Genomic DNA, 26,011 nt, shown 5'->3' on the forward strand with positions numbered 1-26,011 from the left:
TTACATATACAAATAATGGATTATTTGTTTTTCAAGTATAGAATTAGCGTCAAGGGACCGACAAGTTTATGTTTATTTTTGCTTTTACTGTTTTGCAGCCTTTATATGCAACTAGAGATAAATCATTCCCTGCAATCCAGTAATTCTTTTCAAGGATTTATTGACCGGCAGATAGGTGTTTAGTAATTTATCTCTATTGTTACTCCATTGAATCAATGAAGAGTTGGGAGAACATTTTAAAGGCAGACAATATGCACACTTAAATAAGTTTTATAAGACAGCAGTGAGATTAAATTTAGTGACTCCCTGAAGATTTATTTGCTTTAACCTTTGCTGATATGTAAAACAGTCCTGTTACGCTGAAGGGAAATTATATTAACAAAATATAGCTTTACTGTACTGCATTGTACATTTGTGTACTGGGGTCCTTGAGACTAAAGAGAGAAAATAAATCTTAGGGTCCACCCACAATTTTTATGCGACCATACGCACACGATTGTGCAAATCTTACTGATATCTTTACACACAAAAGGTCAAATAGGTTTAGGGCAACACGGTGGCTCAGTGGTTAGCCCTGCAGCCTTGAAGTTTTGGAGTCCTGGGTTTGAATTCTGCCAAGGACAAAAAAAACATATGCGAGGAGTTTGTATGTTCTCATCGTGTTTGCGTGGATTTCCTCCCATACTCCAAAGACATACTGATAGGGGAAAATGTACTTTATAGGGTCGATATGAGCTCACAATCTACATAAAAAATTAAAAAAATAGGTTTGCAAGTCAATCCATAAGAAAAAGACCCTAATGGCAAGTAATGAAAGTCAGCTTCTTTTAGGGTTATATTTTTCTGAATCTCTGTACTCTACTACTATTTCTGTTAGCAGACACATGCTGGCTGCACACAGTTATTTCTGCCTCTCCAGGCTGCTGTGCACTTCCTTGTGCTGCTCATGCAGCTGGGCCAGCCCATCGGGTAGATACAACTTTCCTTTTTGCAACTTAAAGGATTAGCATGCACACCTATGAGCCTTTCCCAACCAATATCAGGCAGCCCTCACTCGTTTAAAGGACAGGAGATATCAAATTGGTGGGGGAACCGACACTCTATTCACTTCCATGGGACTGTGAGCATTGTAATGTACCCAGAACCCTAAAGAAGTGAATGCAAAGCCAGTCTTGCAAGTGCACTGGTGCTCCATTCAGAAGGAGGCCTTGTCACTTTCAGTCACCAGTCGTCCTCATCACTGGGGGACTTGCCAATACTGTGGACAAGGGGGGAGTTTCCATTGCAGTACAATTCTTTAAGTCTTCTCAGCCCTCAGCACAGTGCCTGAGCAATATAGGTTCACAACTCAGCTTGAGTCTACTGGTTTGTCCTGTGTACTGACAGTTTTAAGTGCATCTACTGTAAGTTTGGTCTCTTTTCTGATTTTATATTTTTATGCTCATCCTGATCCTCCTGATTCCTATTACTGACCTTGGCTTGTCTTTCATTACTGAACCCATGCTGTCTGTCCTGTCTGTTTACAATTTTGAAGGGTATCCACATGCCCAAGAACTCAGCAAATTTTGTCTGCTCTTCTGCCTTATCCCTTGTACTGCAGAAAGGTGTCTTTCTGGTCTTTGTACAGCTGCAAGTTATACCAGGACCCCTTTGAAATGTAGGGACCTTCAGAAAAGTCCAGATTCCTATATGGAGGTTAAAGTGTGCATATTGGAGACTACTTAGACAATGAAATTGGCAGTGGACCTAAGTCCAACCAGTTAGGTTGCACAGTAGGTTCACAGTAGGTCTTGTCTACTTACTTGTTTTGTGTCATTTTGTGTAACTCACAATTAACAACACTTTTTATTATTTCCAGATGGAAATCCTTATACCTGGTGGGTTGGAAAAGGAAATGAGAAACATTATTATTGGGGAGATTCTGGACCTGGCATTCAAAAATGTTCATGTGGAATTGATAGGAACTGCAGTGACAGCAGATTCTATTGTAACTGTGATGCGGACCAAAGACAGTGGTGAGTATTCTCCCATACACTGTCCTAACTAGAAAAACTCATCAACGATAAACCATTGTTCATTTTTTAAAATATTTTAAGAAATTAAAGAATGTATGTTAAGCTCTCAATAACAGAACTCTTTGAGAAGAAACCCCTATTAAGACAAAATTTCAGTACTACCATGTCGCATATTATTCCTACTGAGCATTTTCTTTAGAAGGCTACCTTCCTAAGGCTACCTTCCTAAGGGCTTAACCAAAGAAATTTCTGGCACTCAATGGGTGTGCTTCCAAAGGTGAATATTTATTTTAACAAAAAAACGTTTCGGTCTAGAAGACCTTCGTCAGTTTGTCAGTAGGAGATATGAGTAGTAGGAAGCTTGTTTACATCTGCGCCCTGGACTCCGTTCTGCAGGTTTCCGTTTCCTGCACAAAACAGGAGCAGGAGACGGAAACCTGTCGTCATCTTTCAAACCCGTTCATTTGAATGCATTTGAAAAGTCTCCGGCCGTGAGTGCCTGTGAGCGTTTTATGCTCTCCGCCGTGAAACCGTTGTTTTTTTAAATCGGACACAGAGTCGGACATGCAGTACTCTGTGTCCGGTTTAAAAAAAAAAAACAGTTTTGCTGCAGAGAGCATAAATCGCTCACCGGCGCTCACGGCCGGACTCGGCATGACAGGTTTCCGTCTTCTGCATGCAGGAGACGGAAACCTGACAACAGAGTCCAAACTCTGGTGTGAACCCAGCGTCAGGCTAAGTTCCTACTCAATTCTGCGTTTGTATCTCAAAGAAGATTCACTGCATTTTTTATAGTTCAGTAAAAACATGTCTTCACACAGTTACACATGCCACAGGATTAGATACGCACGTCTTTACACAATACCACATGCTGCAGGATTAGATATGCACATCTGCAAACAATTCCACATGCTGGAGGATAAGATACACAAGTCAGCACACAGTACCACATGCCAGAGGATTAGATACGCGTGTATGCACAAAGTACCAAGCACTAGAGGATTAGATACATGCATCTTCACACATTTTCACACGCCAGAGGATTAGATACGCACCACTGCACAAAATACCACACGCCGGAGGATTAGATATAGCAATAGCATAGCAACCATAGCAACCCAGCCATTTTTCTTCACTGCTTTATGTCAGCTTTAAAGGGGCAGGGCGCTGTGGATAATGCTGGTCACATACACACAGCTTTACTCCAGGTCTCCATAACAACCGATCGCAGGTTTTTCACTGATATCCGAAATGAGATTCTTATGGACAAACACACACACAAATGATATACAAAATACACCAGTGGAAAACTGGACAATTTTTATGGTTCCACTACACAAACAAAAAATGAAATATAGCCCTGCAAAGCCGGGTCCTCCTGCTATTATGTAATAAATTTGATATTTTAGACTTTTTTTTATCTATGGAACCTCTGTCTCTGTTGTCTCTCTGGTTGGGTCCTTCACTCACTACACTAAGATGCATGCACAACACTCACAACATATTTCTTCCTGTGAGGCATCAGTCTCCACCGCTTCAGTGTATGGACTCATACTGAGTAGCAAGACATATGGAGGAAATGTTTTTCTGCTTAGATGGGGTGAGTGTGAGCAATAGGGCCAAGGATATGGGCCCACTAGTGTAGGATTTATAGTGTCATCAAATCAGCAGTGCACTACTAGTGGGAAGAGCACATTAGTGATGTGAACAGTGGGCAGGACCCCCTAATGTCACAGGCCCAGTAGCAGTAGTGGTAGTTCCACCCCTGAATGGAGATAATTCTATAATGGAAATTTTTATGTAATTCAGAAATATCTGTCTTCACTCATTTTACCTTTGTAGATGTAGTGCATATACCCTATTATGGACATCTGAATTATTAGGCGAGGGTCCCCTGTTCAGAATTCCCATCTCATGGGCAAAGTGAAAAGTGTTTATAAATAGAGATGAGCGAACAGTGTTCTATCGAACTCATGTTCGATCGGATATTAGGCTGTTCGGCATGTTCGAATCGAATCGAACACCGCGTGGTAAAGTGCGCCATTACTCGATTCCCCTCCCACCTTCCCTGGCGCCTTTTTTGCTCCAATAACAGCGCTGGGTAGGTGGGACAGGAACTACGACACCGGTGACGTTGAAAAAAGTAGGCAAAACCCATTGGCTGCCGAAAACATGTGACCTCTAATTTAAAAGAACAGCGACGCCCAGCTTCGCGTCATTCTGAGCTTGCAATTCACCGAGGACGGAGGTTTCCGTCCAGCTAGCTAGGGGTTAGATTCTGGGTAGGCAGGGACAGGCTAGGATAGGAAGGAGAAGACAACCAACAGCTCTTGTAAGAGCTAAATTCCAGGGAGAAGCTTGTCAGTGTAACGTGGCACTGACGGGCTCAATCGCCGCAACCCAGCTTTCCCAGGATCCTGAATGGAATACACTGTCAGTGTATTCCCGTATACCCGATATATACCCCGATACCCGTTCCAACGGTGTGCCCCCCCACCTTCACCCCAGAAATACCCTGCAAGTCCCCTAGCAATAGAATTGGGGCTATATACACCCACAATTTTTACTACTGGTATACAGTGCCATTGTCTGACTGGGAATTCAAAGAATATATTGGGAATACAAATACCCTCATTTCTTGCTACTGCCATATAGTGCCAGTTTCTGACTGGTAATTCAAAGAATATATTGGGGTTACGTGCACCCACAATTTTTACTACTGGTATACAGTGCCATTGTCTGACTGGGAATTCAAAGAATATATTGGGAATACAAATACCCTCATTTCTTGCTACTGCCATATAGTGCCAGTGTCTGACTGGGAATTCAAAGAATATATTGGGGTTACGTGCACCCACAATTTTTACTACTGGTATACAGTGCCATTGTCTGACTGGGAATTCAAAGAGTATATTGGGAATACAAATACCCTCATTTCTTGCTACTGCCATATAGTGCCAGTTTCTGACTGGGAATTCAAAGAATATATTGGGGTTACGTGCACCCACAATTTTTACTACTGGTATACAGTGCCATTGTCTGACTGGGAATTCAAAGAATATATTGGGGTTATAAATACCCTCATTTCTTGCTACTGCCATATAGTGCCAGTTTCTGACTGGTAATTCAAAGAATATATTGGGGTTACGTGCACCCACAATTTTTACTACTGGTATACAGTGCCATTGTCTGACTGGGAATTCAAAGAGTATATTGGGAATACAAATACCCTCATTTCTTGCTACTGCCATATAGTGCCAGTTTCTGACTGGGAATTCAAAGAATATATTGGGGTTACGTGCACCCACAATTTTTACTACTGGTATACAGTGCCATTGTCTGACTGGGAATTCAAAGAATATATTGGGGTTATAAATACCCTCATTTCTTGCTACTGCCATATAGTGCCAGTTTCTGACTGGTAATTCAAAGAATATATTGGGGTTACGTGCACCCACAATTTTTACTACTGGTATACAGTGCCATTGTCTGACTGGGAATTCAAAGAATATATTGGGGTTATAAATACCCTCATTTCTTGCTACTGCCATATAGTGCCAGTTTCTGACTGGTAATTCAAAGAATATATTGGGGTTACGTGCACCCACAATTTTTACTACTGGTATACAGTGCCATTGTCTGACTGGGAATTCAAAGAGTATATTGGGAATACAAATACCCTCATTTCTTGCTACTGCCATATAGTGCCAGTTTCTGACTGGGAATTCAAAGAATATATTGGGGTTACGTGCACCCACAATTTTTACTACTGGTATACAGTGCCATTGTCTGACTGGGAATTCAAAGAGTATATTGGGAATACAAATACCCTCATTTCTTGCTACTGCCATATAGTGCCAGTTTCTGACTGGGAATTCAAAGAATATATTGGGGTTACGTGCACCCACAATTTTTACTACTGGTATACAGTGCCATTGTCTGACTGGGAATTCAAAGAATATATTGGGGTTATAAATACCCTCATTTCTTGCTACTGCCATATAGTGCCAGTTTCTGACTGGTAATTCAAAGAATATATTGGGGTTACGTGCACCCACAATTTTTACTACTGGTATACAGTGCCATTGTCTGACTGGGAATTCAAAGAGTATATTGGGAATACAAATACCCTCATTTCTTGCTACTGCCATATAGTGCCAGTTTCTGACTGGGAATTCAAAGAATATATTGGGTTACGTGCACCCACAATTTTTACTACTGGTATACAGTGCCATTGTCTGACTGGGAATTCAAAGAATATATTGGGGTTATAAATACCCTCATTTCTTGCTACTGCCATATAGTGCCAGTTTCTGACTGGTAATTCAAAGAATATATTGGGGTTACGTGCACCCACAATTTTTACTACTGGTATACAGTGCCATTGTCTGACTGGGAATTCAAAGAATATATTGGGGTTATAAATACCCTCATTTCTTGCTACTGCCATATAGTGCCAGTTTCTGACTGGTAATTCAAAGAATATATTGGGGTTACGTGCACCCACAATTTTTACTACTGGTATACAGTGCCATTGTCTGACTGGGAATTCAAAGAGTATATTGGGAATACAAATACCCTCATTTCTTGCTACTGCCATATAGTGCCAGTTTCTGACTGGGAATTCAAAGAATATATTGGGGTTACGTGCACCCACAATTTTTACTACTGGTATACAGTGCCATTGTCTGACTGGGAATTCAAAGAGTATATTGGGAATACAAATACCCTCATTTCTTGCTACTGCCATATAGTGCCAGTTTCTGACTGGGAATTCAAAGAATATATTGGGGTTACGTGCACCCACAATTTTTACTACTGGTATACAGTGCCATTGTCTGACTGGGAATTCAAAGAATATATTGGGGTTATAAATACCCTCATTTCTTGCTACTGCCATATAGTGCCAGTTTCTGACTGGGAATTCAAAGAATATATTGGGGTTACGTGCACCCACAATTTTTACTACTGGTATACAGTGCCATTGTCTGACTGGGAATTCAAAGAGTATATTGGGAATACAAATACCCTCATTTCTTGCTACTGCCATATAGTGCCAGTTTCTGACTGGGAATTCAAAGAATATATTGGGGTTACGTGCACCCACAATTTTTACTACTGGTATACAGTGCCATTGTCTGACTGGGAATTCAAAGAATATATTGGGGTTATAAATACCCTCATTTCTTGCTACTGCCATATAGTGCCAGTTTCTGACTGGGAATTCAAAGAATATATTGGGGTTACGTGCACCCACAATTTTTACTACTGGTATACAGTGCCATTGTCTGACTGGGAATTCAAACAGTATATTGGGAATACAAATACCCTCATTTCTTGCTACTGCCATATAGTGCCAGTTTCTGACTGGGAATTCAAAGAATATATTGGGGTTACGTGCACCCACAATTTTTACTACTGGTATACAGTGCCATTGTCTGACTGGGAATTCAAAGAATATATTGGGGTTATAAATACCCTCATTTCTTGCTACTGCCATATAGTGCCAGTTTCTGACTGGGAATTCAAAGAATATATTGGGGTTACGTGCACCCACAATTTTTACTACTGGTATACAGTGCCATTGTCTGACTGGGAATTCAAAGAATATATTGGGGTTATAAATACCCTCATTTCTTGCTACTGCCATATAGTGCCAGTTTCTGACTGGTAATTCAAAGAATATATTGGGGTTACGTGCACCCACAATTTTTACTACTGGTATACAGTGCCATTGTCTGACTGGGAATTCAAAGAATATATTGGGGTTATAAATACCCTCATTTCTTGCTACTGCCATATAGTGCCAGTTTCTGACTGGTAATTCAAAGAATATATTGGGGTTACGTGCACCCACAATTTTTACTACTGGTATACAGTGCCATTGTCTGACTGGGAATTCAAAGAATATATTGGGGTTATAAATACCCTCATTTCTTGCTACTGCCATATAGTGCCAGTTTCTGACTGGTAATTCAAAGAATATATTGGGGTTACGTGCACCCACAATTTTTACTACTGGTATACAGTGCCATTGTCTGACTGGGAATTCAAAGAATATATTGGGAATACAAATACCCTCATTTCTTGCTACTGCCATATAGTGCCAGTGTCTGACTGGGAATTCAAAGAATATATTGGGGTTACGTGCACCCACAATTTTTACTACTGGTATACAGTGCCATTGTCTGACTGGGAATTCAAAGAGTATATTGGGAATACAAATACCCTCATTTCTTGCTACTGCCATATAGTGCCAGTTTCTGACTGGGAATTCAAAGAATATATTGGGGTTACGTGCACCCACAATTTTTACTACTGGTATACAGTGCCATTGTCTGACTGGGAATTCAAAGAATATATTGGGGTTATAAATACCCTCATTTCTTGCTACTGCCATATAGTGCCAGTTTCTGACTGGGAATTCAAAGAATATATTGGGGTTACGTGCACCCACAATTTTTACTACTGGTATACAGTGCCATTGTCTGACTGGGAATTCAAAGAGTATATTGGGAATACAAATACCCTCATTTCTTGCTACTGCCATATAGTGCCAGTTTCTGACTGGGAATTCAAAGAATATATTGGGGTTACGTGCACCCACAATTTTTACTACTGGTATACAGTGCCATTGTCTGACTGGGAATTCAAAGAATATATTGGGGTTATAAATACCCTCATTTCTTGCTACTGCCATATAGTGCCAGTTTCTGACTGGGAATTCAAAGAATATATTGGGGTTACGTGCACCCACAATTTTTACTACTGGTATACAGTGCCATTGTCTGACTGGGAATTCAAAGAGTATATTGGGAATACAAATACCCTCATTTCTTGCTACTGCCATATAGTGCCAGTTTCTGACTGGGAATTCAAAGAATATATTGGGGTTACGTGCACCCACAATTTTTACTACTGGTATACAGTGCCATTGTCTGACTGGGAATTCAAAGAATATATTGGGGTTATAAATACCCTCATTTCTTGCTACTGCCATATAGTGCCAGTTTCTGACTGGGAATTCAAAGAATATATTGGGGTTACGTGCACCCACAATTTTTACTACTGGTATACAGTGCCATTGTCTGACTGGGAATTCAAAGAGTATATTGGGAATACAAATACCCTCATTTCTTGCTACTGCCATATAGTGCCAGTTTCTGACTGGGAATTCAAAGAATATATTGGGGTTACGTGCACCCACAATTTTTACTACTGGTATACAGTGCCATTGTCTGACTGGGAATTCAAAGAATATATTGGGGTTATAAATACCCTCATTTCTTGCTACTGCCATATAGTGCCAGTTTCTGACTGGTAATTCAAAGAATATATTGGGGTTACGTGCACCCACAATTTTTACTACTGGTATACAGTGCCATTGTCTGACTGGGAATTCAAAGAATATATTGGGGTTATAAATACCCTCATTTCTTGCTACTGCCATATAGTGCCAGTTTCTGACTGGTAATTCAAAGAATATATTGGGGTTACGTGCACCCACAATTTTTACTACTGGTATACAGTGCCATTGTCTGACTGGGAATTCAAAGAATATATTGGGGTTATAAATACCCTCATTTCTTGCTACTGCCATATAGTGCCAGTTTCTGACTGGTAATTCAAAGAATATATTGGGGTTACGTGCACCCACAATTTTTACTACTGGTATACAGTGCCATTGTCTGACTGGGAATTCAAAGAATATATTGGGAATACAAATACCCTCATTTCTTGCTACTGCCATATAGTGCCAGTGTCTGACTGGGAATTCAAAGAATATATTGGGGTTACGTGCACCCACAATTTTTACTACTGGTATACAGTGCCATTGTCTGACTGGGAATTCAAAGAGTATATTGGGAATACAAATACCCTCATTTCTTGCTACTGCCATATAGTGCCAGTTTCTGACTGGGAATTCAAAGAATATATTGGGGTTACGTGCACCCACAATTTTTACTACTGGTATACAGTGCCATTGTCTGACTGGGAATTCAAAGAATATATTGGGGTTATAAATACCCTCATTTCTTGCTACTGCCATATAGTGCCAGTTTCTGACTGGTAATTCAAAGAATATATTGGGGTTACGTGCACCCACAATTTTTACTACTGGTATACAGTGCCATTGTCTGACTGGGAATTCAAAGATTATATTGGGAATACAAATACCCTCATTTCTTGCTACTGCCATATAGTGCCAGTTTCTGACTGGGAATTCAAAGAATATATTGGGGTTACGTGCACCCACAATTTTTACTACTGGTATACAGTGCCATTGTCTGACTGGGAATTCAAAGAGTATATTGGGAATACAAATACCCTCATTTCTTGCTACTGCCATATAGTGCCAGTTTCTGACTGGGAATTCAAAGAATATATTGGGGTTACGTGCACCCACAATTTTTACTACTGGTATACAGTGCCAATTTCTAACTAGGAATTCAAAATGCGCAAGGCTCCCGGAAAGGGACGTGGACGAGGCCGTGGGCGAGGTCGGGGGAATGGTTCTGGGGAGCAAGGTAGCAGTGAAGCCACAGGGCGTCCCGTGCCTACTCCTGTGGGGCAGCAAGCATTGCGCCACTCCACAGTGCCAGGGTTGCTTGCCACATTAACTAAACTGCAGGGTACAAACCTTAGTAGGCCCGAGAACCAGGAACAGGTCTTGCAATGGCTGTCAGAGAACGCTTACAGCACATTGTCCAGCAGCCAGTCAGACTCTGCCTCCTCTCCTCCTATTACCCAACAGTCTTGTCTTCCTTCCTCCCAAAATTCCGAAGCTTTACAGAACAATAACCCAAACTGTCCCTGCTCCCCAGAGCTGTTCTCCGCTCCTTTCATTGTCCCTCAACCTGCCTCTCCACGTCACGATTCCACGAACCTAACAGAGGAGCATCTGTATCCAGATGCTCAAACACTAGAGTCTCCTCCATCTCCGTTCGATTTGGTGGTGGATGACCAGCAACCCACCCTCATCGACGATGATGTGACGCAGTTGCCGTCAGGGCATCCAGTTGACCGGCGCATTGTGCGGGAGGAGGAGATGAGACAGGAGTTGGAAGAGGAAGTGGTGGATGATGAGGACACTGACCCGACCTGGACAGGGGGGATGTCAAGCGGGGAAAGTAGTGTGGATGTTGAGGCAGGTGCAGCACCAAAAAGGGTAGCTAGAGGCAGAGGCAGAGGTCAGCAGCTTAGGCGAAACCAGGCCACACCCGGAATCTCCCAAGATGTTCCAGTTCGTACCCAGCCCCGAAAAACTCCCACCTCGAGGGCACGTTTCTCGAAGGTGTGGAGTTTTTTCAAGGAATGCGCCGAGGACAGATATAGTGTTGTCTGCACAATTTGCCTCTCGAAATTGATTAGGGGCTCTGAGAAGAGCAACCTGTCCACCACTTCAATGCGCCGTCATTTGGAATCCAAGCACTGGAATCAGTGGCAGGCAGCAACGGCAGGACAAAGGCCGACTGCCGTTCACGCCACTGCCACTGCCTCTGCCTCTGCCTCTGCCACTGCCACTGCTGACTGTGCTGGCGATGCACTCCAGAGGACGAGCCAGGACACCACTTCATCTGCCTCCGCCACTTTGTTGACTTCTACCTCATCCTCCCCTGGTCCTGTCTTATCTCCTTCTCCTGCACCATCAAAGGCACCATCAGGCGTTTCTTTACAACAACCCACCATCTCTCAGACATTGGAGCGGCGGCAGAAATACACTGCTAACCACCCACACGCGCAAGCCTTGAACGCCAACATCGCTAAACTGCTGGCCCAGGAGATGTTGGCGTTCCGGCTTGTTGAAACTCCCGCCTTCCTGGACCTGATGGCAACTGCGGCACCTCGCTATGCCGTCCCTAGCCGTCACTACTTCTCCCGGTGTGCCGTCCCCGCCTTGCACCAGCACGTGTCACTCAACATCAGGCGGGCCCTTAGTTCCGCGCTTTGCACAAAGGTCCACTTGACCACCGACGCGTGGACAAGTGCATGCGGACAGGGACGCTACATTTCACTGACGGCACACTGGGTGAATGTAGTTGAGGCTGGGACTGCTTCCCAAACTGGCCCGGTGTACCTCGTCTCCCCGCCTAACATTCCTGGCAGGGACACGAGAAGAACACCCCCCTCCTCCTCCTCCTCTACCGCCTCCTCCTCCGCCACCGCCTCCTCCTCCGCCACCGCCTCCTCCTCCGCTGTTAGATTGACCCCAGCTACGAGTTGGAAACGTTGCAGCACTGGCGTTGGTAGACGTCAGCAGGCTGTGCTGAAGCTGATCAGCTTGGGGGACAGACAGCACACTGCCTCCGAGGTGAGGGATGCCCTCCTCGATGAGACGGCAATATGGTTTGAGCCGCTGCACCTGGGCCCAGGCATGGTCGTTTGTGATAACGGCCGGAACCTGGTAGCAGCTCTGGAGCTTGCCGGACTCCAACATGTTCCATGCCTGGCCCACGTCTTCAACCTAGTGGTGCAACGTTTCCTAAAGAGCTACCCCAATGTTCCAGAGCTACTGGTGAAAGTGCGGCGCATGTGCGCCCACTTTCGCAAGTCGACAGTAGCCGCTGCTAGCTTAAAATCTCTCCAGCAACGCCTGCATGTGCCACAACACCGGCTTTTGTGCGACGTCCCCACACGCTGGAACTCAACGTTTCAGATGTTGAATAGAGTGGTTGAGCAGCAGAGACCTTTGATGGAATACCAGCTACAAAACCCTAGGGTGCCACAAAGTCAGCTGCCTCAGTTTCACATCCATGAGTGGCCATGGATGAGAGACCTTTGTGACATCCTACGGGTCTTTGAGGAGTCCACAAGGAGGGTGAGCTCTGAGGATGCGATGGTGAGCCTTACAATCCCGCTCTTGTGTGTTCTGAGAGAATCCCTGATTGACATCAGGGATAACTCAGATCACACAGAGGAGTTAGGGATAGCATCCGATCCGTCACAGCTGGAGAGTAGGTCCACACATCTGTCCGCTTCACTGCGTTTAATGGAGGAGGAGGAGGAGGAGGAGGAGGAAGAAGAGTTGTCCGATGATGTGATGGTGATACAGGAGGCTTCCGGGCAACTTCGAATCGTCCCATTGTTGCAGCGCGGATGGGTAGACATGGAGGATGAGGAGGAAATGGAGATTGAACTTTCCGGTGGGGCCAGAGGAGTCATGCCAACTAACACTGTGGCAGACATGGCTGAGTTCATGTTGGGGTGCTTTACAACCGACAAGCGTATTGTCAAAATCATGGAGGACAACCAGTACTGGATCTTTGCTATCCTTGACCCCCGGTATAAAAACAACATCTCGTCTTTTATTCCGGTAGAGGGGAGGGCCAATCGCATCAATGCTTGCCACAGGCAATTGGTGCAGAATATGATGGAGATGTTTCCAGCATGTGACGTTGGCGGCAGGGAGGGCAGTTCCTCCAGTAGGCAACCAAGTTCTCACCGGTCCACACAAACGAGGGGCACACTGTCTAAGGTCTGGGACACCTTGATGGCACCCCCTCGCCAAAGTGCCGCCACGGAGGGTCCTAGTGTCACCAGGCGTGAGAAGTATAGGCGCATGTTGCGGGAATACCTTTCCGACCACAGCCCTGTCCTCTCCGACCCCTCTGCGCCCTACACGTATTGGGTGTCGAAGTTGGACCTGTGGCTTGAACTTGCCCTATATGCCTTGGAGGTGCTGTCCTGTCCTGCCGCCAGCGTCCTATCTGAGAGGGTGTTCAGTGCAGCCGGTGGCATCATCACTGACAAGCGCACCCGTCTGTCAGCTGAGAGTGCCGACCGGCTCACTTTGATAAAAATGAACCACCACTGGGTAGAGCCGTCATTTTTGTGCCCACCTGTGTAAAGCACCCCAACATGAAACTCCATGTCTGTACTCAACCTCTCCAATTCCTCCGCATCCTCATACTCATCCACCATAAGCGTTGCACAATTCTGCTAATACTAGGCTCCCTCCACCCTGATTTCCCCCAACTCTGCTGGTTAGAGGCTCCCTCCACCCTGATTTCCACCAACTCTGCTGGTTAGAGGCTCCCTCCACCATGAATTTGCCCAAACTGGGCTGTTTAGAGGCTCCCTCCACCATGAATTGGTCCAAACTGGGGTGGTTAGAGGCTCCCTCCACCATGAATTGGTCCAAACTGGGGTGGTTAGAGGCTCCCTCCACCATTAATTGGTCCAAACTGGGCTGGTTAGAGGCTCCCTCCACAATTAATTGGTCCAAACTGGGCTAATTAGAGGCTCCCTCCACCATGAATTGGTCCAAACTGGGTTTTTTAGAGGCTCCCTCCACCATTAATTGGTCCAAACTGGGCTGGTTAGAGGCTCCCTCCACAATTAATTGGTCCAAACTGGGCTAATTAGAGGCTCCCTCCACCATGAATTGGTCCAAACTGGGTTTTTTAGAGGCTCCCTCCACCATGAATTTGCCCAAACTGGGCTGTTTAGAGGCTCCCTCCACCATGAATTGGTCCAAACTGGGCTGGTAAGAGGCTCCCTCCACCATGAATTTCCCAAAACTTGGCTGTTTAGAGGCTCCCTCCACCATGAATTTGCCCAAACTGGGCTGTTTAGAGGCTCCCTCCACCATTAATTGGTCCAAACTGGGCTGGTTAGAGGCTCCCTCCACCATGAATTTGCCCAAACTGGGGTGGTTAGAGGCTCCCTCCACCATTAATTGGTCCAAACTGGGCTGGTTAGAGGCTCCCTCCACCATGAATTTCCCAAAACTTGGCTGTTTAGAGGCTCCCTCCACCATTAATTGGTCCAAACTGGGCTGGTTAGAGGCTCCCTCCACCATGAATTTGCCCAAACTGGGCTGTTTAGAGGCTCCCTCCACCATTAATTGGTCCAAACTGGGCTGGTTAGAGGCTCCCTCCACCATGAATTTGCCCAAACTGGGCTGTTTAGAGGCTCCCTCCACCATGAATTGGTCCAAACTGGGGTGGTTAGAGGCTCCCTCCACCATGAATTGGTCCAAACTGGGGTGGTTAGAGGCTCCCTCCACCATTAATTGGTCCAAACTGGGCTGGTTAGAGGCTCCCTCCACAATTAATTGGTCCAAACTGGGCTAATTAGAGGCTCCCTCCACCATGAATTGGTCCAAACTGGGTTTTTTAGAGGCTCCCTCCACCATTAATTGGTCCAAACTGGGCTGGTTAGAGGCTCCCTCCACAATTAATTGGTCCAAACTGGGCTAATTAGAGGCTCCCTCCACCATGAATTGGTCCAAACTGGGTTTTTTAGAGGCTCCCTCCACCATGAATTTGCCCAAACTGGGCTGTTTAGAGGCTCCCTCCACCATGAATTGGTCCAAACTGGGCTGGTTAGAGGCTCCCTCCACCATGAATTTCCCAAAACTTGGCTGTTTAGAGGCTCCCTCCACCATTAATTGGTCCAAACTGGGCTGGTTAGAGGCTCCCTCCACCATGAATTTCCCAAAACTTGGCTGTTTAGAGGCTCCCTCCACCATTAATTGGTCCAAACTGGGCTGGTTAGAGGCTCCCTCCACCATGAATTTGCCCAAACTGGGCTGTTTAGAGGCTCCCTCCACCATGAATTTGCCCAAACTGGGCTGTTTAGAGGCTCCCTCCACCATGAATTGGTCCAAACTGGGCTGGTTAGAGGCTCCCTCCACCATGAATTTCCCAAAACTTGGCTGTTTAGAGGCTCCCTCCACCATTAATTGGTCCAAACTGGGCTGGTTAGAGGCTCCCTCCACCATGAATTTGCCCAAACTGGGGTGGTTAGAGGCTCCCTCCACCATTAATTGGTCCAAACTGGGCTGGTTAGAGGCTCCCTCCACAATTAATTGGTCCAAACTGGGCTAATTAGAGGCTCCCTCCACCATGAATTGGTCCAAACTGGGTTTTTTAGAGGCTCCCTCCACCATGAATTTCCCAAAACTTGGCTGTTTAGAGGCTCCCTCCACCATGAATTGGTCCAAACTGGGCTGGTTAGAGGCTCCCTCCACCATGAATTTCCCAAAACTTGGCTGTTTAGAGGCTCCCTCCACCATTAATTGGTCCAAACTGGGCTGGTTAGAGGCTCCCTCCACCATGAATTTGCCCAAACTGGGCTGTTTAGAGGCTCCCTCCACCATGAATTGGTCCAAACTGGGCTGGTTAGAGGCTCCCTCCACCATGAATTTCCCAAAACTTGGCTGTTTAGAGGCTCCCTCCACCATTAATTGGTCCAAACTGGGCTGGTTAGAGGCTCCCTCCACCATGAATTGGTCCAAACTGGGGTGGTTAGAGGCTCCCTCCACCATTAATTGGTCCAAACTGGGCTGGTTAGAGGCTCCCTCCACAATTAATTGGTCCAAACTGGGCTAATTAGAGGCTCCCTCCACCATGAATTGGTCCAAACTGGGTTTTTTAGAGGCTCCCTCCACCATGAATTTGCCCAAACTGGGCTGTTTAGAGGCTCCCTCCACCATGAATTGGTCCAAACTGGGCTGGTTAGAGGCTCCCTCCACCATGAATTTCCCAAAACTTGGCTGTTTAGAGGCTCCCTCCACCATTAATTGGTCCAAACTGGGCTGGTTAGAGGCTCCCTCCACCATTAATTGGTCCAAACTGGGCTGGTTAGAGGCTCCCTCTACCATGAATTTGCCCAAACTGGGCTGGTTAGAGGCTCCCTCCACCATGAATTTCCCAAAACTTGGCTGTTTAGAGGCTCCCTCCACCATTAATTGGTCCAAACTGGGCTGGTTAGAGGCTCCCTCCACCATGAATTTGCCAAAACTGGGGTGGTTAGAGGCTCCCTCCACCATTAATTGGTCCAAACTGGGCTGGTTAGAGGCTCCCTCCACAATTAATTGGTCCAAACTGGGCTAATTAGAGGCTCCCTCCACCATGAATTGGTCCAAACTGGGTTTTTTAGAGGCTCCCTCCACCATGAATTTGCCCAAACTGGGCTGTTTAGAGGCTCCCTCCACCATGAATTGGTCCAAACTGGGCTGGTTAGAGGCTCCCTCCACCATGAATTTCCCAAAACTTGGCTGTTTAGAGGCTCCCTCCACCATTAATTGGTCCAAACTGGGCTGGTTAGAGGCTCCCTCCACCATTAATTGGTCCAAACTGGGCTGGTTAGAGGCTCCCTCCACCATTAATTGGTCCAAACTGGGGTGGTTAGAGGCTCCCTCCACCATTAATTGGTCCAAACTGGGCTGTTTAGAGGCTCCCTCCACCATTAATTGGTCCAAACTGGGCTGGTTAGAGGCTCCCTCCACCATGAATTTGCCCAAACTGGGCTGTTTAGAGGCTCCCTCCACCATGAATTGGTCCAAACTGGGCTGGTTAGAGGCTCCCTCCACCATGAATTTCCCAAAACTTGGCTGTTTAGAGGCTCCCTCCACCATTAATTGGTCCAAACTGGGCTGGTTAGAGGCTCCCTCCACCATGAATTGGTCCAAACTGGGGTTTTTAGAGGCTCCCTCCACCATGAATTGGTCCAAACTGGGGTTTTTAGAGTCTCCCTCCACCATGAATTGGTCCAAACTGGGGTTTTTAGAGTCTCCCTCCACCATGAATTGGTCCAAACTGGGGTTTTTAGAGGCTCCCTCCACCATGAATTTGCCCAAACTCTGCTGGTTAGAGGCTCAATCCACCCTGATTTTCAAAACAAATGTTGGTGCCAACCTCAACTTACTACAAGGGCCAAATTCACTGCTGGTGACAAGCTCTCCTCACTGCAAGTGCCAAATACACATGTTTCAAGGTGTTTTCCTACTGTCAGAGAGGTGGTATTGAGTGTGTAAAGTGTGTAGTTGTTAGGCTGTGATGTTGGGGTAATAGAGGGTCTTTGGTGTGTTAGATGCCCCCAGACATGCTTCCCCTGCTGTCCCAGTGTCATTCCAGAGGTGTTGGCATCATTTCCTGGGGTGTCATAGTGGACTTGGTGACCCTCCAGACACGGATTTGGGTTTCCCCCTTAACGAGTATCTGTTCCCCATAGACTATAATGGGGTTCGAAACCCGTTCGAACACACGAACATTGAGCGGCTGTTCGAATCGAATTTCGAACCTCGAACATTTTAGTGTTCGCTCATCTCTATTTATAAAGAGTAGTTCATACTCTAGTATTAAACAAACAACCCATTGATTTGAATGGACACTCTGTAATGCTTAGTTTTCCCTGTGGGTAGCTTGAAAATTTACTGTACTGACATGTTTGTCACATATTACAGCTGTGGGGTGTCAATTTCTCTAAGAACTAAGGGATTGTCCATATTGAATAATCCCTCTAAAGAATGTAGACAATGTATTAGAAAAAGAAAATGTACACCAGCTTTGTTATAATTTCACTATGAAATAATTCAAAGATGTTACCCAAAGACAGCCCTGACGTGTGTTCATGATTTATTTCCAATATTGTGGGAAATGGATGTGTACCAAGGTCCCATATATGATCTGACATATGACACCTGAAAGACACGTTTATACCAAAGATATATATAAAAAAAAAAAACAAGTTGCAAATTAGCATACAATTTTGCTCTAGCTGGAAGAATTTTCCACTGGCCTTAAAAACCTTCATAGAGAGCCTCGCTGTAGACCGATTATAGCACTTTAATCAGCACTTTAGTGGCCATTGTGTGGAGATGATAATAAAACAATAATGAAAATAACAATAGCAAAGCCATTCACCCATCAGCACAAATTGCTGCTATACAGCACATACTGGAAAAATGGCCTGTTTGGAACACGGTGGCTTCTATATATGCTATGGCAATAATCTCCACACTGCAGTACTCCTGTCAGAGCTGCCATCTATATGATTGAGTACTCCTGGAGGGCCTTTGTTAGTTAGGCATTACCTCACTGCATTTCCAATTTACATTTATATTACTAAGTTGATAATGTAGGCCTTTTGTGCGTATATATTCCTTTTACTGGACATCAAAACAGAAAATGGATCATGACAGTATAGGATTTTTTCAGAGAATGATATACCTACAATGAATGTCCCATAGTTATGTGAACTAGGATTTAATATTATTCAAACCATTTATTTAAAAAAATTGCTATCACCCACCTTTTACGAAATATATCATTGCTTACTTTTTTTTCTAGCATGGAATAAATGTATTCAGCAACTTTAGGTAGCATAAAACAGCAAAGCGTAGAGAATAATATTCAGGCAAAACACTAGTGTAAGTCTAACCTATAACCCTACATTGTTGATACAAAACATCATGAGGCCAATTGCCCCATATCAGGGTAAAAAATTCCTTATCAACTGTAAATCTGACAATTAGTATAAAACCCTATATCAACGTATATTAACCAAAAATCTAAAACCTGTAATATTTTTCCATTGAAAAAAGGCATCCGGTCCCTCTTTGAACTTTTCTCAATGAATCCGCCATCACCACTTCGTGGGGCAGAGAATCCCATAGCCTCGCTGTTCTTACTGTGAAGAATCCCCTTCTATGTTGCTAGTGAAATGTTCTCTCTAGTAGGTGTAGAAGATGTCCCCTTATTACTATTGCTAGCCTAGAAGTAAAAAGATCATTAAAAAGGTCTTTATACTGTCCCTTCATGTATTTGTATACTGTGGTTAGATCTCTCCATAGCCATCTTTTTACTGTACTGAGTAACCCCAAATGTATCAATCTATCATTATTACAACCCACCCATTCCTATAATTGTCTTGGTTTCCCTTCTCTGCACTCTCTGTAGTTCAGTTATGTCCTTTTGTATAGAGACATAACTGTGTTCTTGTCACAAATATCTATACCTCATTTGATGCATCACAGCAGCTATCTGGCACTGGTTGCTAAAGGTCAGCTTACAAAATCCTCATTATTTTTTCAGCTGCAGACTTACCAAGTAATTTACTGTAAATCTTAAATTTTATTTTTTGGACTACAATTCAGAACACTTTCTACATTACACTTCATTTGCTTCCAGCTTCCCTAGATCCCCTTGTAATATTCAGTAGAATCCTCCTTAGTTTTGATTACTTTAAGAGTTCAGTTTTATCTGTAAATATGGAAACCTTGCACTGTAAACTCTCTACCAGGTTATTTATAAAAATATTAAAAAAGAGAGGACCCAATACTGAGCCCTGTGGCACCCCACTGGTGACTGTAACCCAGTGTGAGTATTTATTATTCACAAGTACCCTCTGTTTCCTACCATGTGCCCATGCCCAGTCTAGAATTTAGGGTAGTTGAAGTCCTCAATAATAATTGCCTCATTTTTTTTTGCTGTCTCCTGTATGTGGCCCACTAGTAACTGTTCCCCTTCCTCCACCCTACTGGAAGACTCATAACAGATGTATATAAGTATTAGTAGATGTCTTGCAGCAATACAGACTTTAGGTAGGATTTTAGTTAGAAACAAACCGCTTACCCTTTCTTATTTATCTGATCTTTCCAAATAGACTGTACCCCTGTATGTCATATCCCTCTTTCAATATTATTCCTCATTCTTGTTGAGGCTCCTGGCATTAGTGCATATGCACATCAGTTGTTTTACCATTTTCTTAATAACTGTTCTAATCTGTTCCTGCATTACACCTTCACTTTACTTGCTTATCCCCAGTCACTATCTATACTATCTTTCCCTTTTATACCTTTTATGCCGTTCCCTCCAGTTCCTAGATTAAACAGTCCTCCAACCTTCTAGCCATCTTCTCCCACAGCACAGCTGCACCCTGCCCATTGAGGTACATCTCATGCCCACTAAAGAGCCTGTAGCCAACACAGAAGTCAGCCCTGTTTTCCAAGAACTCAAACTCCTTCTTTCTACACCAGCTATTGAGCCATTTGCTGACCTCCCTATTCTCCCAACGGCTCTCTTATGTGGCCCAAGGTACAGGTAGTATTTCAGAAAATACTACGTTGGAGGACCTAGCCTTAAGCTTTCTGTCTAAGTCCCTAAAATTATTTTTAGGACCTTCCATCAACCTGTAAGTTTGTCATTAGTGCCAATGTGCTCCATGACTTCAGGGTCTTCACAAGCCTCTCCCTGGAATCTGTCAGCCCGATCCACTATCAGCCAAACCCAAGGATCCGAAAGATAAACTGTTTGCTATTCTCAGTGTTTCTTACAGATTTCCTGATCTGTACCCCTAATAATTAAGTCTCCCACTACCAACACCTGCCTGGTTTTTTTTACACTCCCATTTCCCCTCTGGAGCATCCTGCAGTGTATTATTGCAGTGTTATAAGTCAGAACTAGCCTCACTGCTGCTCTTCCCTCTTCCTACAAATTACCCAGTTCTTTGCCAGTCTATCCTGAAGCTCCAGTGAGCAGCAAGCTCCTCTCCATGTTGTCAGTTGCACAGTGTTGATGGTTGCCTATTTAGATACAGAATCTGGGCAATCAGATGAGCAATTCTCTTACACCCTGCTACAATATGCCCCCTCAAGCTGCTGTTCGAGGAAGGTATACATTGTACAAGATGTGCACTGAGTAGCCTGGCACCCATGGAGATCAGCAACTGTGTAGTCAAAACACAACTTACAGACTTAACAGATCTATATAGCTATCTTAGGTTGATTTAATCTGAAAAATAACACAGACAGACAATAGAATAAAAATCCACTCAGATATTTGTAGCAAGAACCAGAAATACGTGCTTCTGAATCAAAAGTCACATTTATACAATGCACACTCACACACTCCTATGGTTTAAAGCAGCCTTATCATTGCCAAAGCGTGTTTTGAGATACTGATATGCCTTGGTAGCCTTTAAAAAGGTGATTCAGGTGCTGACACTAGTTTTTCAAAAGACCCCCCCCCCCTTTTTCTTAAATATCAGCAAAACTAATATGCTAAGGATGCTCAACAAGCACCCTGGGCGTTCCTCAGGGCCAGTGAGCAACCCCCTGTGTCATACCTCTTTTATGCCCCCTCCATTGCTTGTGCGCCGTTATGCCCTCCTCCTCACTTGCTGTAACCGCCTCTATCCACTCTCACTCCTGCGTTTTCAAATCCCGGGCATGCGCAGTAACGCTCCGTTCTGAGCGCTACTGCGCATGCCTGTGTGTCATTTTCTTGTAGCTCGCTATAGAACAGCATACTGAGCAGTTAATAAACCATTACAGTAATAACTCTACAGGCAGATACGCATAGACTCAAAGTAGGAGAAACTGTGAGTGTATTAACACTAGTAGTATCAGCAGCATAAATAATGGCCCTGGGGGATAGGTGGATGCCTTGTGGACCATTAGACTATCAAATGTATTTTTATTTGGAGTGCAAATAGTTAGATAGATAGATAGATAGATAGATAGATAGATAGATAGATAGATAGATTCAATATAGAAAGGGAGGATTACATTTACAAAATTGACTGCATTGTGCATGTCTTCAATAAATATCGCACGATATATAGAATAGAGAATAGTAAATGTAGACATTATGGCCCAGTTTGGCAGGATCAGGTGGCCATCCATATGTCCTTGGCTACAATTGTACTTAAAACCTAAGAATCTCTGTACAATACAAAATAAATGAAGTGTCCAATCCACAATTAGTAAGACATGGAATAGGGATTGAAATTGTCTCCCTGAAGTTAATAAACCCAGAGTGGTCTGGCCGTGCTGCCCCTTTCTATGAACTCTCAGAAGGACTGGCTGTATGTTTATGGAAAGATCTTTCAAGCACTGTGCACATCTGATGTTCATGGATGGATGGCCAGTTGATATATCTGACACACAGTTGTACACGTAGCACTATTACATAGTAAGCACCTCCCAAAATCTATTTTATGCCTTTTTCTTGACCTTTATTATGCTTTCTACAGGGTAAGCACCATAAATGTTTCCATTCACTGTAATTGTATATATTTACAGTTTGCATTTGTTATATATAATATACATTTTTTATAAGGTTTGCTCATTTCTATTCTTAATTTATCCATTATGTCTTGCAGATGGCCATTATGTTCATTAGCATTAATAATGTCCTTGCATACTTGCACTGCATAATAATAAAACAGTTGTTGAAGTCAAGGGAACTAAATTTAGAAAATGAATGTGTTCAGATTAAACCAGTGAAAGTTATAAATACTGCAAAATGAGACAATAAACCTATGGAAAACTTGGTTCCAAAGCCCTGGGTTGTTAAACCAAAATAAGAAAAGAAAATGAGCATTGCAGAAAATAAGCACAAACTAGTCATAGTATACTTAAAACTCAGGATGGGTTCACACTAGCGCTCAGTCTCCGATGGGGGTTTCTGTCCCCCATTCTGCTTGAAAAACGCAGAGAGAAAATTCCTGCAAGTGGGACTTTTCTCTCTGTATTTATGGGTTTCTGTGAGTAACCGCTTATTAAGCGGATTAGGTTTCCGTTCTTGGGGTCCTCAAACAGGCCCTTAGCACAGAAGGCAAAGGATAGTCCAGCCAGTACGGTAAAGTTAGGTCAGAAACATCCAAGAACTGTGCCAGTGAAGTCGCTTGGTCAGGAGATTGGAGCACAAACACCGCCCCATTGCGGCGGATTTGGAGATGAAACGGATGCCCCCATCTGTAGGTCCCCCCAGAGTCCAGGACAACTAGGAGGACCGGCTTGAGGAGTCTAAGCATAGCAAGAGTTCGATGGGACACATCCGGGAGCAACTGTACAGGAGAATCCATGAAGGAAACTGGACCATGTTGCCAAGCTGTTTGAAGGATATCCTCCTTCTCCTTATAGAAGTGCATGCGGCACAGAACATCACGTGGATTTGCTGCAGCAGAGCACTTGGGGCGCAGGACACTATGGAATCTATCCATGTTGATTTCGTTGTCCACCGGGTGGGAGAGGACCATATTGAAGATATAAGAAACAGTAGAATGAAGCTCAGCTGTAGGAACGGTATCAGGAATGCCCCACAGCTTGGTGTTTTTCCTGCAGCTCCTGTTTTCCTGATCATTCACCTGCAGCAGGAAATGGCGATTGAGATCACATTGGGAAGCAAGGGAGAGCTCCACAGCTGTAAGGCATTGATCAATGGATGGAGTCTGAAGTTGCTGAGCAGCTACCTGCCCTGACAAGGACTGCAGTTCTGACTTAAACTCTGACACAATCCTTTCTTATTTCTCCTTGACTATGCGTACAATAGCCTCCAGATCCAATTTAGTGGGCATATTACGGAGTAAATTCGAAATGTCCGTGAGTTTAGGACGTTTAGAGCGGTGGGTCGATGAAGCAGCTTCCTGAAGGCATTGGAGAGGTCTGAAGGAGGTGGGGAACGCAAAGCCGCCAGAGTGGAAGTATAGTCCAGGTCTTGTCTAGCAGGCACAACAGATACACCAGAGGCTACGGCCATGGGGGAGCTCCTGGACAGCGTGCGATAGAGCTGAGGGTCCACAACTAGAGGAGCCAGACTAGGGCCCCCAACAGCATTGAGGGAGGAACCTCTGGGAGGCCAGGCAAACTGTGAAGACATGGAGGGAGTTGCAGCAGAAGGCCCTAGGGGAGGTTGAGTGAGCTGAGGCTGGTGCTGGGTGGGAGAGGCTACAGGTATATGCAGTGAGTGTCCTGTCATTAGAGAGGAGGAGAGGACCTCCGCGTTAGATATAGGGCAGAGATGCCGGCGGCTGCTGAGGCAAAACTGCCACAGGGAGCCTCAGTGCTTCAGCCGCATGGCGGCTGCCATTTTGGGAGCCGGGGAGTGTGGAGACCAGTACATGAGCACTGGGCACCGGTCTCCATTCAGGTAGTGGGAGCAGAGACATGGAGGAAAGGTGCTCCGATGTCGGGCAGAGTGAGGCAGCGGAGACCCCGCGGATTGCAGGGGAGGTTGTTCCCCCTTCCCTGAGACAGCACACCGGTGCCATCTTGACCCCGCTGGCTGGAGTAGAAGAGGAGGCAGAGGTCATCAGGAACCACACAATCTGCAGGTCCACGCGGGAGGCAGACAGGCCCTTTCATCCCAGGCGCTGGACCATCACTAGAAGAGGGATCTTGGAAGGTTCTGACCCACTAAAAGTAAGGGAAAACTGCCCGGGAGCTACTAAAAGATGCGTCTGCACACATATATGCTCAGGCCATGCCCCTCGTAGAACATAATTCATAGGCAAAAGTAATGGTATGTAAGGTACATGTACAGTAAATGGAATAAAACTGGGCATAACACAACAAGAATTTATTACAAGTAAATAGCAGCTGAAAAAGCAAAAAGGCTTTTATGGTATTTGAAAACAGAAATAAAAACTTGTGATCCCAATGTAATACTGTCCCTTTATAAATCCCTTCAAAGATCACATCTGAAATATGAGATTTAGTTTTGGGCTCCACATGTATTTCTTACAATAAATGAATCCGGATCCTGGAATAACGCACAATTAGAGGAATATTCTACACGAAGAGATAGTAAAGGTAGATATCATGACAGCATTCAGAAAAAGGACAGATATCTAATGGCAAACCATGATGACTGTTCTAAGTAGTTCAACATTGAATCCAGAAAGGTTAAACTTGATGGACAAGTGTCTCGAGATAAGAAAAAATAGAGGTCAGCAAGCCACAGAAGTATCTTCAGTTAAGTTTCCGTAAGACACGGCTCTATTTCATAATATAGGCTTGAAACGCTTAAGCAAGGTCAACATTTTTAAGCCTCTATAACTTATGTGCATCAACATAGCCAAAAAGAATCTGGATTGCAATATTGCCAAGACCTTTGGTAATTTGCAGTATATGGCATATAGTGCATGTAGAAGAAATCGCACTGCATCAACAAGACAATACGTGCATGCGGATCAGGCATATAGTACAGAGGTGTCCTCCATTACGTGGCCTCATGGATACATGCTCAGGTATAATTGTATCACCACTTAAGCTGCTTTTCTAAACACAGTTATGTGGCAAGTTATTACAAAGTAATATGCTAACTAGCTTATTTGTGGCTATGTGTGACCACCCAGTGGGGGAGGATGAAGTTCAGTCCTTCAAGGCTTTTGTTATCATATTATGATATTGTCTTATATTGGTTTCAAGATAGACTGAATATCAAGTAAAGGACTTATTTGCACATTTTTTTTTTAATTGTTGG

The 26,011-nt window shown here is 44.3% G+C and overlaps 1 protein-coding gene across 1 annotated transcript in view; it reads left to right on the forward strand.

Moving 5' to 3' along the window:
• Window positions 1-26,011, forward strand: part of CNTNAP2 (contactin associated protein 2) — a 1,390,705-nt gene that overhangs the window by 1,165,662 nt on the left and 199,032 nt on the right. The window contains exon 14 of the mRNA XM_075271239.1: window positions 1,859-2,015. Within this exon, the coding sequence (XP_075127340.1) occupies window positions 1,859-2,015 (157 nt within the window). The remainder of the gene's footprint in view (window positions 1-1,858; window positions 2,016-26,011) is intronic.

Source organism: Leptodactylus fuscus, chromosome 4, assembly GCF_031893055.1.
Source record: "Leptodactylus fuscus isolate aLepFus1 chromosome 4, aLepFus1.hap2, whole genome shotgun sequence".
NCBI classification, from domain to species: domain Eukaryota; kingdom Metazoa; phylum Chordata; class Amphibia; order Anura; family Leptodactylidae; genus Leptodactylus; species Leptodactylus fuscus.